At 37.2% G+C, this 13531-nt stretch overlaps 1 protein-coding gene across 8 annotated transcripts in view; it reads left to right on the top strand.

Moving 5' to 3' along the window:
- Positions 1–13531, top strand: part of ccser1 (coiled-coil serine-rich protein 1) — an 83640-nt gene that overhangs the window by 5578 nt on the left and 64531 nt on the right. For 7 of the 8 annotated variants that reach the window (XR_009272527.1, XM_058785146.1, XM_058785150.1 and 4 more), the window contains exons 3-6: positions 2810–2994; positions 12173–12263; positions 12777–12845; positions 12974–13088. Coding sequence is in view for 7 of the 8 variants with exons in the window: in XM_058785146.1 (XP_058641129.1) it covers positions 2810–2994; positions 12173–12263; positions 12777–12845; positions 12974–13088 (460 nt within the window). In the remaining variant the exon portion in view is untranslated. The remainder of the gene's footprint in view (positions 1–2809; positions 2995–12172; positions 12264–12776; positions 12846–12973; positions 13089–13531) is intronic. The other variant, XM_058785147.1, reaches the window with a different exon arrangement.

Genomic DNA, 13531 nt, shown 5'->3' with positions numbered 1-13531 from the left:
CTAAATATGTATTTATGATCATATTTGTAAATATATAAAAATATTTTATATACAGTGCAGTTCAAAAGTTTGGGATAAGTAACATTTTTAACGTTAACACATTAATTGATTAACGCCGATTAATGATTATTTTATCGTACAATAACACAGTTTTTTTTTTTTTATTGTTATGAAAGTCCGTTGCTCACTGGCTCTGAATACACTTACAGACAAACCATGGGTCACAGGAGGGGTGGGATGTTGATCAGTACTGGCTTGGGATGGGCGTCATCACGTGTCTTGTAGAAGATTTTCATGAATCTTCAATTAATATAATACATAGAATTATGCCTATTTGTATCTACCATTATCTAGTTTGATTGTGTGAAGCAACTGTGTGTAAAGGGCTGCAGTGAACCTAGAATAGAGTGAACGATTTGGGGCTGGAGAGTCACTCATATATGGAAAGAATCTGATCAGGACCTAGAAATGCATATATGACAGTGATTGATCATACTTCAAGAAGTCATATATGGTAAAAGATACCTGTCCAAAAATACAGCGGTGCATATATGGAATGCTGTGAAAACTTTAGGATGTATATATGCGAGTTTGAGACAAGATTCAGGAGTGCTGTTCGAACATCTACTCGGCCTTTTGTCAACTTGTTAATAAAGCTCTATCTGAATTCAAAACCTCCTTAGTGCGATTTATTTTGAACAAGAAAATCCACAACAGTCTCAACCAATGAGAGCATTTGGGGTGGGCCTAAAGACTGCAGCAGTGCTCACATGAAGAGCTCATGACTTCACAAGTGGTAAATAGAAGAGAAGCACTCTCGCTCAGCACAGTGGAGTGCATCGTTTTGTTAACTTTGTGGTTTATTATTTTGAGTCGTTTGGGACACGTTAACACACAGCTCTGTCACAATATATTGCTTTACAGATCTATCACTTTAGCCTCTCATAAATGTTCACGCAATCATGCTGCACGAATCAGAAGTTAAGCGCTCCGACACTAAATGCGTACCGTGCTCTGGTCCACTTCTTCAAACCAAGCCAGGAATGGCTAAATGAACACTAGTTAGTTAACAAACTAATAAAGTGCTGGACAACGATTAAATTTTTTTTTATCACGATTAATCACATGATTTCCTGCGATTAATCTCATTGTGTGTGTATGTGTATATATATATATAGAATCCGAATTCCGGAAATGTTGGGACGTTTTTTAAATTTTAATAAAATGAAAACTAAAAGAATTTCAAATCACATGAGCCAATATTTTATTCACAATAGAGCACAGATGACATAAATGTTTAAACTGAGAATTTTATGCACAAAATGAGCTCATTTCAAATTTGATGTCTGCTACAGGTCTCAAAATAGTTGGGACGGGGGCATGTTTACCATGGTGTAGCATCTCCTCTTCTTTTCAAAACTGTTTGAAGACGTCTGGGCATTGAGGTTATGAGTTTTGGTGTTCGAATTTGGTCCCATTCTTGCCAGAGTTTGTGGTCGTCTTTGATGTATTTTTCGTTTAATGATGCGCCAAATGTTCTCTATAGGTGAAAGATCTGCAACAGTCAATTTTAAATGAGCCTTGGCCCAAAGGACACGACAGCGCTTCTGGACCATGTTCACATATGGCTTCCTTTTTACATGATAGAGCTTTAGTTGGCATCTGCAGATGGCACGGCGGATTGTGTTTACTTGGAGTGATTTCTGGAAGTATTCCTGGGCCCATTTAGTAATGTCAATGATATAATCATGCTGATGTTTGATGCAGTGTCGTCTGAGGGCCTGAAGACCATGGACATCCAACAAAGGTCTTTAGCCTTGTCCCTTTACGCACAGTTTCTCTGAATCTTTTGATGATGTTATGCACTGTAGATGATGAGATTTGCAAAGCCTTTGCTATTTGACCTTGAGGAATGTTGTTTTTAAAGTATTCCACAATCTTTTTACACACTCTTTCACAGATTGGAGAACCTTTGCCCATCTTTACTTCTGAGAGTAAACCTTCTTTACTTTCTTTTATAGCTAATCATGTTACAGACCTGATGTCAGTTAACTTAATTAGTTGCTAGATGTTCTCCCAGCAGAATCTTTTCAAAATTTCTTGCTTTTTCAGTCCTTTGTTGCCCCCGTGTCAACTTTTTTTGAGACCTGTAGCAGGCATCAAATTTGAAATGAGCACATTTAGTGGATAAGTGTAAAATTTCTCAGTTTAAACATTTATGTTCTCTATGTTCTATTGTGAATAAAATATTGGCTCATCTGATTTGAAAGTCTTTTCGTTTTCATTTTATTCAAATTTAAAATACGTCCCAACATTTCCGGAATTGAGGTCCCCATGGGTACAAAAGTTTATAAATCATACAGAATGAGTTTTTTTTTTTTTTTGAGAAAGTAGAAATGCACAAAGTTTCCTGTAAGGGGTAGATTTAGGGGTTGGGTGATAGAAAATACGGTTTGTACAGTATAAAAACCATTACGCCTATGGAGAGTCCCTTCAAGGATAGCTGGCCAGACGTGTTTGTGTGTGTGTCTGTGTGTGTGTGTATGTATGTCCAACTGTGTCCAACATTGATAATAATAAAGCATATTAGCCTAATTTCTGCTGCATTACAGAAATAAATTAGATTTTAAAGTGTATTAAAATGTTTCACAATATTATTGCTTTTGTGATTGAGAGCAAATGAATGCAGCCTTGATGAACATAAGACACTTCTTAAAAACCATAAAACATTTTTACTGATCCCAAACTTTTGAACGGTTCTTTGCTTCGAGGGATATGATTCTCTTATCTATGTTTGTATGCTTCACAGTGTCCATGTGCAGCAGCGTGAGCCCATACCATGAGGTGATGCGCATGGAGAGACGTCTGCGGTCGGCCTCTGAGGGTGCAGGAGGACCTATACTTCACCTCAACCTCAGGGATCCTCACTGCATGGAGGGCAACAATTTATCCAAGCAGAGAACCAGTTCCTCATCTTCCAAACTAGGCAGCCTGGTAAGTATAATACAATTCCACTGCTCAAGCTCACATTTTGACAAAAATCAGTCATAGATGAATTGGTCTATTTGGTTTAAATGCATGACTGTCTTGTAAAACCATTGATGTAGGCTCTCAATGCTTCTTTCCGAGGGATTAAATTCCCACCCAGGGATATTATCGCAGTGCTTAATTAAATAGACAAATCCTCTCACACTATTTTACCCAGCAGGTCCAGTATCCATGGATCACTTTCCCTCTGTAGAAAATTCCAGTGCCTGAATATGTAGAGTGCCTATTATTTTTTTATTAAACCCAAATGCTGTTTTGCAAAATTTAATCTTTAAAGGGATGGTTGAAATTTCGTTATTAGTCGTTATTTGCTCATCCTCATTTCACTCCAAACCTGTATGACTTTTTATTTCTATGGAACACAAGCCAGAGTTATTATAGAGGAAACTATTTGAAATATGAATAAAAACTGTAATAGTGTCTAAATTATAATACAATAACTGACACAAACAAAATATTTTTTGAATCATGTACTGGTTGCTTGTTTTGATACAATTACAGTGAAAGGGGACTGAAGCTTTCAAGCTTCATAAAGACACAAAAGGATATGAACACAAATAACTATTGTATAACTTCAGAATTCTTGTAATATATTGTAAATATACTGTTAAATGCATGTATATGTGTATTGTAATGAGCCCAAGTTAGCCCTGAAGAAAAAAGGACTATCGAATCAACTCTGAAATGTAATTGAAAAGCCCAAAGCAGGTGAAAGATATAAGAACATTTCCAAGTCATTGAATATGCTGTGGAGTGCAGTTAAATCAATAATTACGAAATGGAAAAGTGTGGCACTGCTGTGAATCTATCCAGAGCAGACTGTCCTGAGCTACTTTGCGAGAAGCAGTCTTTTGTGATGCTTCATTGTATCCTAATCACTGGGTCTCATGGATTCTCATTCACAAGTTCAGTTTTGTTAGAAATACTGTGATTTGTGAAATATCTACTTCACAACAAAAAACAGCCTTTTTGTACTGCAAGTATTTATTAAAGCCACCATCTGTTTATTAAAAGCAGACTCCAGAAAAATATTGTCCTTTAATCTTTTCACAAGACCTCACAATAAACCTGTGGATTATGGGTAATAACAGGAGCACTGTTCACAGCAGGCCATTTGAAGTCCAACAGTGATTGTGTTGAAGTTTGTTCAAGGTGGTGGAGCACAAGCAGTTCTTTAATTCCTGTAGTGGTGTTTTCAGTAAGAACAAATATATGTACAGTGCTAACTGTTAGCATGCTAAAGTACTACCAAAGACTTTAGATATACAAAGGCGGTGCACTTAAATTATTTAAATTATTATTAATAATGAAACTTGCATTATTATGGTGGATTAAGTCCCGCCTTCTAAATAAGAGAGCCAGTTAAAGTCATCGCATCTCTCCAGCTGCCATTAGAAACTAGGGTTGCTAACTTCGTCTTCTTGTCAACTACACCCCTCACATTTTTGTAAATATTTTATGTCTTTTCATGTGACAACACTGAGGAAATGACACTTTGCTACAATGTAAAGTAGTGAGTGTACAGCTTGTATAACAGTGTAAATTTGCTGTCCCCTCAAAATAACTCAACACACAGCCATTAATGTCTAAACTGCTGGCCACAAAAGTGAGTACACCCCTAAGTGAAAATGTCCAAATTGGGCCCAATTAGCCATTTTCTCTCCCCGGTGTCATGTGACTCGTTAGTGTTACAAGGTCTCAGGTGTGAATGGGGAGCAGGTGTGTTAAATTTGGTGTTATCGCTCTCTCTCATACTGGTCACTGGAAGTTCAACATGGCACCTCATGGCAAAGAACTCTCTGAGGATCTGAAAAAAATAATTGTTGCTCTACATAAACATGGCGTAGGCTATAAGAAGATTGCCAAGACCCTGAAACTGAGCTGCAGCACGGTGGCCAAGACCATACAGCGGTTTAACAGGACAGGTTCCACTCAGAACAGGCCTCGCCATGGTCGACCAAAGAAGTTGAGTGCACATGCTCAACGTCATATCCAGAGGTTGTGTTTGGGAAATAGACGTATGAGTGCTGCCAGCATTGCTGCAGAGGTTGAAGGGGTGGGGGGTCAGCCTGTCAGTGCTCAGACCATACGCCGCACACTGCATCACATTGGTCTGCATGGCTGTCGTCCCAGAAGGAAGCCTCTTCTAAAGATGATGCACAAGAAAGCCCTCAAACAGTTTGCTGAAGACAAGCAGACTGAGGACATGGATCCAACATGATAACGACCCCAAACACTTGCTAAAGAAGCTGAGGGTACAAAATATTAACACTTTGGGCCCAATTTGGACATTTTCATACTCCCTTTTGTGACCAGTGGTTTAGACATCAATGGCTGTGTGTTGAGTTATTTTGAGGGGACAGCAAATTTACAGTTATACAAGCTGTACACTCACTACTTCACATTGTAGCAAAGTATATATACACACGCACACACACACGCGTTCGTTTTTGTGAAAAGTGGGGACATCCCATAGGCGTAATGGTTTTTATACTGTACTTACTGTATGTGCTATTGCCCTACACCAACCCTACACCTAAACCTACCCCTTACAGGAAACTGTGCATTTCAACTTTCCCCAAAAAAACCTCACTCTGTATGATTTAGAAGCGTTTTGAAAAGTGGGGACATCTATGTCCTGACTTTTCACAAAAACACACACACACACGCACACATAAAACTTGACACTTTTTTTAGTGGTCATTTTGTGTTTCAAGAACAAGGTCTAAGGTTAAGAATATGCTAGTTACTTAAAGCTGCAGTCGTAAGTTTTGCCTCTTTGTCTCCATCTCTGTTTGAAAACCTGGAATTGCAGCTGTGTGCGGAATTATTTTGCTTGCGTGGGCTGTGCTCCGGCACGGCTTCAGCGCAGATGAATCTAATGTTTTGAGGTGAATGTGTAGCTGTCAGTCACGTGTGGATGTTTACTGTACTTCACAATCACAGATTCTAGCCTATGTCTTGGAATACATGACCCAAATAAGAATTTTCACCATATATTGCCATCTGAACAAGTAAGTAACAAGTCTGTCATGTTTGTTCTGCCCAATTGAGGATAAAAAGCATTACCATAAATCGCGCTTCCAATGGTGATTTAATCTAAAAATCGGTTAGCTCATATCACGTCAAACCATGCAAAGTATTATTATTGTTATACTTTCTTCTCAAATTATTAATGTTAACAACATCAGCATTGCGTGACTGAGTATAGTGTATATTAGCATGTAGATTTCAATTTCTGTACAGTCTAATATCTAATTGTCATACCATTCGAATTTCAAATTAAGAAATTCTTTTAACCCAAAAAGCAAATTATGCTCCCTTCGAACTGGTTTTCTTTTAAAATACAAATCTTGTGTTATCCCAGGCTATCTGTAATCAGAAGCACATTTAAAACTGGAATATAATTTAATTTTATTCACGTGTTTCATAAACACACAATCCTTTCTGGATCACAATCCGCCATTAAAATTATACATTTAATTATTCTAGTTGCTGTGAGAAAAGGCTAAACGATCCGCCACCTAAAGGATCCTCACATGCCATAGCCTAGTAGCCGGGACAACTTCTTTATGTTTGCAGACGTGATGTAATGACGCAGTGCCATGCTCGAATTTTCCGCGGAAACCTACCTGTACCACTCAAATTAGAAAGCATTATTATAAGCTTACCATTGTGAATTGGGCTAAAGTAAGGCGATAGTTTTGAACACTGGCTGGTTATGTACTTGCTCAAATATTGATTTTGGATAATTTTTAACCAAAAAAAAAGTTACGGACTGCAGCTTTAAATGTAAAATATTTTTTCTCTATTTTACAACATTACAATAGTGAAAGACGGCTTCCCTTATTGATCACGTCTCATGTAGATTGCATGTTTTCTTGTGCGGCTGGATGTTGGACTCATGAAAAATAATCACGTTGTTTGTATTTGCCAAAACTGATTTACTGAAGTCAAACCATGGACGGAATTGTGCGTTAGCACGAGCACTGCTTGCTGTAAGGCGGGAGCGACCAGCCATCAGAGGATTACGCAGCCTTTCTCGAACAGTTATGTTCTCGACTTCTGATTTACTTAACTTGTACTGTGTGAGGGTGGCTACTGGATGATGATAGGTGTCGGTGATCATTCTCAAGTGATCAGCATTCAGCACTGCTGCTGTTCAGTTAGTGGTTAGCAGTGGTCAAATGGTCATTGTCCTGAGAACCGTGCTTAGGACTGATGGCACGTGCGCATTGGATGGGCCAGCTTGAAATATGAGCTTTTTCTCATGTTATTTGAACAAAAAAAAAAGTTTTCCATCAGATTTTGTTGATTTTGAAATATGTGATGTGGCAAGCAGTGTTTGAGATTTCCAGATTTCCCCATTCAAGTAGTTACGACTTGGCCTTGGACACCCGAAATAGCTGCCTGAAGGAGTTGCAAATATCGTTGCTAAGTGAACAGACTTTCCTTGAAAGGGACATTGTTACTGCACACTTTCAACATGCTAAAACTCAAATACTTAAAAATTGTGTCTCTATTTAAATGCACCAGTGCTGAAAATATTAATAAGTAGTTATTAGATGCATAACAGGAGAGTCAACCATACTAACACATCTCTATTGACTAGGAGCTTGCTGCTTGAAAATTTACACTATTGCTTCTTGAAAATAAATGTACACTATTACTCAAATATTTGGGGTTGGTAAGATTTTGTAATGGTTTTGAAAGAAGTCTCTTATGCACACCAAAACTGCATTTATTTGATTAAAAATACAGAAAAACAACAATATTGTGAAATATTATTGCAATATTTAAATAGAACAGTTATTTTAAATATTTTAAAGTGCAATTTATTCCTGTGATGGCAAAGCTGAATTTTCAATAGCCATTATTCCAGACTTCAGCATCACTTGCGTTCTAATATTTGAATTTGGAGATGAAGAAATGTTCCTTATATTACCAAAGCAGTTGTGCTGCTTTATATTTTGTGGAAACGGTAATACAAGATTCTTTGATGAATGGAAATTTCAAAAGAACAGCTTTTATTTGAAATAGAATTCTTTTGGAACATTATAAATAAATGTCACTTTTGTATCATTTAATGCGCTCTTGCTGAATAAAACTAATTTCCTTCAAGAAAACAAAAAAACAAACAAAACACAAAAACCTTACTGACCCCAAACTTTTGAATGGTTAAAAAATGTTAGTGGTGACTATTTTTAGCTGGTGCCGGTCATTGGTGATAGATAAAGAATTAAGCTTGAGTGAGATTTTAGACAAACCCCTTATAGGAAAACATTTTTTTTAATTAGTAATGTAAAACAATGGCTCATACTTTTGGCTAGTTCCTACAAAGTTATAAAGGCTTTGTTTTGTTTGTGAATAATGTAGCCCGCACCTGCACAGCTTGAGGCCAAAGTAATTGCTCTTGTTTTCCAGCGTAGCGGAGGAAAACGCCACATCCTGTGCTATTGTTCTTTAATGCTTGCTAAAGTGCCAGTGCTAATTTGTCATCAAGTCATGTGCCGTGCAAAATTTGTGAGTGAGGGTTACCTTTACTCTGGCTGGGCTGACCTGGCCTTTCCATTTACATTATCCTGTTTGGCAGTTGTTCTTGGATGAGGCTACATCCTGAAGGCAGCGTGTCTGATCAGGTTTGTCAACAGAAATCGGAAATCTTAGGAAACCTATGCATGTTTTGGGTGACTTTGAGGATCCAGATTCTTGTATTATCGAAGCTGTGCCAGATAAAGATAAATGGCTATGTGAGCCTACGTTTTAATTGACGGATGAAACGGATTTGTTGAAGGAAAATCCTCGTCCACGGTGCTGTCAAGTTCAGAGAAAGGGCAGCTTTTTGCGTTGTGCAAGCTGCACGGAACAATGAACATTGTTATCTGTGATGTCCGATTTGCGAATGAAAGAGTCGGCTCTTAATGAATCAGTCTCAAACATGTCCCAAACTCACAAGTTGTTTGTTTGAATTGGTCTAATAACTGACTCGCCCACTGAAGCGTGAGTCATTTTCAAAATGAACTTAAGCATGAATAACAGTGATATTTATTTATATAAAAAAAACATCATTTGTTTTCTGAATGTTCCATTATGAAAGCCAGTTGCTACCTACACAGTTTTATTTTAAGCCCTCTTAAAAAAAGAAAGAATTTTTGTGTTTGTGTTCTGTTTTAAAGTCTTTTTTGTAGATTTTTCTAAGCTGACGCTGTAATCGCCAAAGAATGTAAATGCTCATTAACATACTTTTTATGGGACTGACTCGCATAACTTTTTATGTGAACACAAAGACAGGCAGGAAAAGGGAAGTATTCCATTGTCATAGCGAGAAATTGTGGTTATGCTCACTGCTCTCAAGGGAAGCATGCCAGTTACTGCTCTCTGTGTTCTTCAAACATTAACATTTGAGGAACTACAGTAGGTTCCCATTTCTGTAATCTTTGGCCAACACGCTTGTAAATCACATAAGTGTTGCTCGGTAATTTGGCTTTGCCTTTTGCAGCTTCATTTGCATCAAGATGGTTCTTGTTTGATACAGCCTAATTGTTTTTAGCTTGCAATCAACCTTTATATTGTAGAGCTGGAGACTTTGGTCTTGCTGATGAATGAAACGTTTGTCAGCAGCCAGTGCTGGTTTGCTGAATGTGCCTGAAGGGCCTTAGTTTCACTTGTGAGAAAACTGCCTAATTGAATCAAGCCTTATTTTGCTCAATACGTTGTGGCCTAGACTTGAAATTCGATGATATTTGTTTAATTGAGGTGGTCTCTGCAATGTTATAGATATAACACCAACTAAAAATAATCACTACTGACTAAAAGGGTTAGTTCACCCAAAAATAAAAATTGTCATTAATTACTCACCTTCATGTTGTTACAAACCCGTAAGATATTTTTGATGAAATCCAAGAGCTTTCTGACCCTCCATGGACTGCAAGGCCCAGAAAGGTAGTAGGGACATCATTAAAATAGTCCGTGGTTCAACCTTAATTTTATGAAGCTATGAAAATACTTCTTGTGTGCAAAGAAAATAAAAATATTGACTTTTATTTAACAATTTCTTCTCTTCCGTGTCGGTCTTCGACACGCGTTCTTGACAGTACCACGACCGTTTGAATCATGTCTCATTCTCCCTACAATTACTTCAATATCTCACTACTGTACCAAGAGGCACGTGTTTTTAACACGTCTTGTAGTGGATCATAAGTGCGGGCACCCCGAGTTCAGCTCGGGTCATTTCCAAATCCCTAGGATATATTTGTGCAAATGTTTTCTGACTCCTTAAGAATTTCTGGTAGCAGCACAGATTTCTGGTTCTGAATGTGTCTTAGGGTGTATCCTTACATAACCTGCTAAAGTGAAATCTGTGAGATTACCTCTTAAAATAGTGTTTCAGTGTTTATTTTCTCACAGGGATATTTTTTTAAAGCGATTTCTGAAATGCGAAGGGAGGAAAAGCTGTTTACATTGCCATTGAACTGTTTTGGCCTTTTTGTCAAGGGCCGCAGGATATTTCGTTAATAAGTAAAGCATGTTTTCTACTGACACTGACATGAAAAGATCAGAAAAATCAATCTGAACATCGGGAGATGGAGAGTGAGTCACACCAAATGTCAGCTCTCTGTCACCACCTCAATCCCTCAGAAATAAACGCTTGAGAAAAAAAAAAGACTATCTTTTCATCACCTCTTTTTCTTTCACGCAGACATTTTTATCGAGCACTGGCAGTTTTTGTCCTTTGTGCTTCTGTTGTCAATATCTTTGATTAGTGACCTTGTTAATTGAGACAGTTTGTATGCATATGCACATAAACAACCTGTGTTCGGCCGTTTATGTTCACAAGGACATTTATGAACCATGACACTGTTCCTCTTTAATATATCTAAATAAGCTGTCTGAATAGGTCACTGAATAAGGCCATTCACTTCATCAATATTACGTTCTTACAGAGATTACAACAGTAGTGATGCATTATGTTCATTTTGTCATTTGGCATCGTAATATTTCACAGAGGTAAAGGCCAGGCCTTTTCATATCCTGAGAGTCTTAATTAGGTGCCCAGCGACCCTTTAATTTCTAGCAAAGTCAAAGTTAAGGCACTTTTCTGTTCTGATGCACTATCCAGTACTTTGCTCTGTCCTGCTTAATTAGCCACAGAGCTGCTCTTTTCCACTTTAATAAGACATAATAGCTGCTCTTTTGCCTTTTTGTCTCTTACATGCACTTTTAAATAAGATTAGCTTGAAATACTCCATACAGAGCTTCGCTGAGTCCGGCTTGTGTGTTCGAATAAACAACCCTGTTTTAGTGTTATTTTTCTTGCCTTTAGCTTTCAATCCTAAGGTGTTTTTTACATGTGGGGCACAAGATGGCAGTGTGACACTTTGAAAAGCATTACCCAGATGCCCGCTTTGGTTTGAGCTATATACAGGTTTTCTGCTTCTTGAGTGCACAGTGGAATTTTTTGCGCTGTTTATTCAGATGTGTGGAAAGGTTGCTGTGGAGGCGTCTTTAAATCAAATTAAATCCTCTTTTGTCATCTTGCTTTAACAAAGAGTCCATGACACGCAGCTGGAGGTTTGAGCTTAATTTAAGAAAGTCATTAGTCACTCTAACTGCAAAGTAGAGACATTAAAATGTATTCTAAATATGTCATTACTACTAAAATATTAATCTTGTATGGATACAAGGTCTCAACAGTAAGAACCTTTTTTTTTCCTATTGGCCTTGTCATATAATTTTACTATTTTTACAGTGAGTATGTATTTAAAAAAATAATAATTATATATGCACGCACGCATATACATATGTCATTAAAAACATTTATATTTTTTTTACTAAATTATGTACTTTAAAAATATTAAAATATATAATGTCTTCATATCATTTTAAGTTTTGATTTGTAAATCTAAATTTATAAAAAATATGTAGTTTTTTTGCAGTAAGAGCTGGAGATAATACATACCAATAATGTATATTTACTATATTATTTTAAGTATAAATTCATTAATTATGTGCAACTACGTAACACCATTTGTTGGTGAATTATGGCATTCAATGTAAAAATGAACCATACTCACGGAGCTCTCCCTAGCAAAAATGTTTTATTTTGACCTTTGCTCTTTTCCAGGATGTTTTGAATAACCTTGGCTCATCTGAGTTGGATGAGGATGACCTGATGCTGGATCTTGACCTCTCTGATGACCAGCGAAATCACCATGGTATGTTTTTAACAGACTCCAGTTTGCTCTCTCCTTTTTGCTTCAGACTCTCAAACATGCATTATGGCGTTTATCTCTCATTCATATTCATGCTGTTAAATCTCTGAATATCTTGTTATAGTAATTACACATTCTTATAATAGCTGCATCGCTTGAAGAAATGATTTTTCCCATAGATAAAAAGATGAGACCTTATCCCCCCCTAGCTTTAGCTGAAGAAGACTTCCGATTTTAATACCTTGTAAAATATTACACCATAAAGTTATGCACTCATACAGTTATGAATTAGTCATGTCGTCATCTTAATTTTCCAAATGTTCTGATATTTCGGGAGGAGTTACATCAGCACATGTGACGCTACACGTTAACATGCACCACAGGCGAAGCCTCTACACAGATAAACACTGCAAATGTCATTGCTGATATTTACTAAAGCAGTTTTTTTTTTTTTGCAAGAGAAGTAAATATCGCAGTGCCTATGCATGAAATCATTTTGGCATGAACTTCCCCTAGATCAGTGGTTCTCTGCTGGTTTTGCTTCAGGACCCAGATTACACATTGGACAAGTGGCGACCCAACAAAGTACAAAATTTTGTTTGTTGTACAAAAATGTCTTAAAAATATAAATAAATCCCTTATTTCAGGCAAATAAAGTTGAAGCTTATTTTCACCCAGAAGCTTTTTTTTTCTTTTTTAATTTGCTATTACAGCCTCACGGGAGGATTCCAGCCATTCCCTTGCATCATGCCTCAACCTGCTGCCTTCACCCCTGGAGGCCTCCACCGACCGGACCCCTGGAAGAGATCCTAAGGAGCCCCCCCTCAGGTACCTTTTCCTCACTGCAGCTTCTACTCTTAATTTCACAGATGCACTGTGAACATGAATGGTTTGACAGGGGGGATAATGTTACATGCCCACTTTAATGATTCTGTAATGGTTTTTACCTCGTTCCAAACCACAAAAAGATCATCCAATTGTTTCATGAACATGAACTGATTTGCAAAGCTCAACAATAAGGATTTTTCTTCTGCTGGTCCAATCAGATTTGTAGTTCAGATTGTTACTTGCCTGCCAATATTTTCACCGGCACTACAAGAAAATGCATATTAGAAATAGATTTTGTTTTTGTTTTTTTTAAAGAAATTAGTACTTTTATTCAGTAAGGATGCAGTACATTCATCAAAAGTGACCGTAAAGGAATTTACAATGTTACAAAATATATTTCAAATAAATGCTGTGTTTTTTTTTTTTTTTTTTTACTTTGTATT

The sequence above is a fragment of the Onychostoma macrolepis genome, chromosome 08 (assembly GCF_012432095.1).
Source record: "Onychostoma macrolepis isolate SWU-2019 chromosome 08, ASM1243209v1, whole genome shotgun sequence".
Taxonomy (NCBI): domain Eukaryota; kingdom Metazoa; phylum Chordata; class Actinopteri; order Cypriniformes; family Cyprinidae; genus Onychostoma; species Onychostoma macrolepis.
Note: the sequence above shows the minus strand (reverse complement) of the source record. Positions and strands in the feature narration are given on the sequence as shown.